The sequence below is a fragment of the Hypanus sabinus genome, unplaced genomic scaffold (assembly GCF_030144855.1).
Source record: "Hypanus sabinus isolate sHypSab1 unplaced genomic scaffold, sHypSab1.hap1 scaffold_2946, whole genome shotgun sequence".
Taxonomy (NCBI): domain Eukaryota; kingdom Metazoa; phylum Chordata; class Chondrichthyes; order Myliobatiformes; family Dasyatidae; genus Hypanus; species Hypanus sabinus.
Window position 1 is genome coordinate 9444 of NW_026781097.1, and position 3057 is coordinate 12500.

A 3057-nucleotide genomic window follows, 5' to 3' on the forward strand; every position below is an offset into this window, starting at 1 on the left:
TCTAGAGCTGCTCCGGCTTAAGGCCAGTCTGAATCCCAAGATGGCTGTTGGTGAATCCTTGTAAAGTAGGCATGTGAACAGATCCCAAGGGAAGAGTTTGCTGAAGATCTCGCAGAAAAAAGTCAATATTTCCATAAAATTATGGAATATTCAGGCTTTGTTGACCGTGTTGTTCATTTTCATTTAAAGAGGCTATATTGTCACACTGGCGAACTTTGTTTAAGAGGATTTTAAAAGTGGAATGGGAACCCCGGTGTTTATTGTTCCTGAAAGATCAAACCCATACTCCTTAAAAGTATCACCTGATCTTGTCAACTTGCTGACAGCAAGATGGGACTTTAGAGAGAAAGACAGGTCTCTTTAAATGAATGAAGACACCAGGGTTGTCTTGGACTTCATAAAAACAATCATAAATGTGTGTCTCCCGCAAAATCATTTATTCTTCCCAACCCAGAAGTCCAGGTTGAGCCATGAGATCCACACTCAGCTGAGGGCCAGATCAGTGGCAGTCAGGTCAGGTGATGATGATACAAGAGGTCATTCTAGAGCGCATTTTTCAGGAAGATGAACCCACAGAAAGCAGCTAGCCCAGATGGGGTGCCCAAAGACCTGTGCTAGTCAACTGGCCGGAGTGTTCGCTGAGATCTTTAACCTCCTGCTTCAATAGTCTGAGGTTCCCATGGGCTTCAAGCAGCCTTCAGTTATACCAGTGCTTAAGAAGAACATAGCAACCAGCCTCAATGACTATCATCCAGTAGCACTTACATCCACAGTGATTAAGTGTTTTGATAGGTTGATGATGAAACATTTTCAACTCCCGCCTAGGAAGCAACTTGGATCTTCTCCAATTTGCCTACCGAAGCAACAGGTCCACAGCAGATGCCATCGCATGGGCTCTTCATTCAACCCTGGAAAACCTGGGCAGCAAAGATGCATACATCCGGATGCTCCTTATCGACTACAGCTCAGCATCCAATACCATCATCCCCTTAAAACTAATAAATAAGCTCTAAGACCTTGGCTTCAATATTCCTTATACAATCGGATCCTTGATTTTTTCACTTGCAGATCCCAGTCAGTTTGGATTAGTAATAACATATTCTTCACAATAACCTTCAGCACTACAAGGCTCAGTGCTTAACCTCCTGCTCTACTTGCTTTATAGTTATGACTGTGAGGCTAAGCACAGCTCCAATGCCATATTTAGGCTTGTTGAAGACACCACTGTCATTGGCTGAATCAAAGGTGATGAGGAATCAGTATATGGAAGGGAGACTGAAAATCTGGCTGAGCAGTGTCACAACAGCATCTCTCACCCAATGTCGGCAAGACCAAGGACCTGATTATTGATTTCAGGAGGGGGAAAGCTGAGATCCATAAGCCAGTCCTCATCAGAGGATCAGAGGTAGAGAGGGTCAGCAACTTTAAATTCCTTGGTGTTATCATTTTAGAGGATCTATCCCAGGTCCAGCACATAAGTGCAATTAGGAAGAAAGCACAACTGCACCTTAGAAGTGTGTGAAAGTTCAGCATGACATCAGAAACTTTGACAAACTTCTATAGATGTGTGATGGAGCATCCAGTATCAAGAGATTCCCACCACCCAGGCTGTTTTTCACTGCTGCCATCAGGAAGAATCCCACGATCCTGATTGGCTAACTTACATTCCTAAATTGGACGACAAGGATCCTCATCTTAGCCACGGACAAAACACACTTCCCAGCATGGCACACTACTTTTACAGAAAACTGCTAATATAAACTACCTCAGAGCATAGCAGTAGAAAGCTTAACCAGGGCAGTACACTTACAATATTTAATTTATGCATTTTGTTTATTTATGCATAGTTCATCTATTGATCTTATCCTTACTTTCCTAAGTTATTGTGTGTTATGTGTACTGCTGTGTGCTTTACACTGTGCTCCAGATAAACATTGTCTCATTTGACAATATACATGAATATAATTAAATGACAATAAACTTGACTTGATCTAGAACTCCCCAGTAAACCTTCAGGGATCAGAATTGCTAGATGATAATCTTCTCTGACTGTTGCCAAATCTTCCAAACAGGTACCACGTCTGTGTGATAGCCCTTGTCTACTTCATGCCCCTGATTGTGATGGGGTTTACCTACACTGTTGTGGGCAGGACGCTGTGGGCCAGTGAGATCCCAGGGGATTCCTCGGACAGATATAGGGAGCAGCTCAATTCCAAGAGGAAGGTGAGTGAGGTCTTCTGTTGATTACTTTCCTCCAGCAAATGGCATTGCCAATTGGGAGGATTGGGAGAAAGGAAACTCCCATTGAAGGCAATTGCTCTAGTTTTTCAATGAGTAACAATGCATAAGGAGTATCAGAACATAATCTCCTTATTGTCCATTGGATAGTGTGCATTAATCTTTCTGATTAGTTCGTGGAACTTTGAAACAGAAATATTCCAGAAGCTTCTATATGTATGTGTCTATCTATATGTCTATCTATCTATCTGTCTATTTATCTACCTATTATTTATCTATCTGATATCGCAGGTGGTAGGGTGGACATACGTCTCTACCAAAAGAGGTATAAGGTTCTCCTTGTTTCCACTAACCTGCAGATCACCCTTGGGCAAGGTGTAGCACCTGCTTAGCCCCCCCACCACCCCACCTCCGATCGGGGTCAGGTGAAGCCATGGGTGCAGGTGGTGGATGGCCGTATGAGCAGTTGGTGCATATCACGTCCTGGTTATATGACCACTGATACCAGGCAGACAATCTCTGAAGAGTATTGATAATGCCTGGGATCACTAACATCATAAAGACACTGCCCAGAAAAAGGCAAACTGTAGAAAACCCAGCCAAGAACAAACATGGTTATGATCGCCCATGTATATAGCACAGCACATAATGAATGATCAATCTGTTTAACTGCCTCTCCAACTGCTTGTCTAGTTGGCTGTTTGTCTATCTCTCTTTCTCAGTCTTTCTATCTATCTCTCTAACTTTCTAACTGTCTATTGTCGTACTGTTCCTCCAAGCAGTTGCTTTGCTCAACAGTACAGAATGCAAGACGGAACT

At 42.9% G+C, this 3057-nt stretch overlaps 1 protein-coding gene across 1 annotated transcript in view; it reads left to right on the forward strand.

Annotated features, from left to right (window-relative positions):
- Positions 1-2072: 2072 nt before the first annotated feature.
- LOC132388309 (substance-P receptor-like) overlaps positions 2073-3057 on the forward strand; it is a gene marked incomplete at both ends in the record, with an annotated part of 1271 nt that continues 286 nt past the window's right edge. Inside the window, one exon of the mRNA XM_059960649.1 lies at positions 2073-2223. Coding sequence (XP_059816632.1) covers positions 2073-2223 — 151 coding nt within the window. The remainder of the gene's footprint in view (positions 2224-3057) is intronic.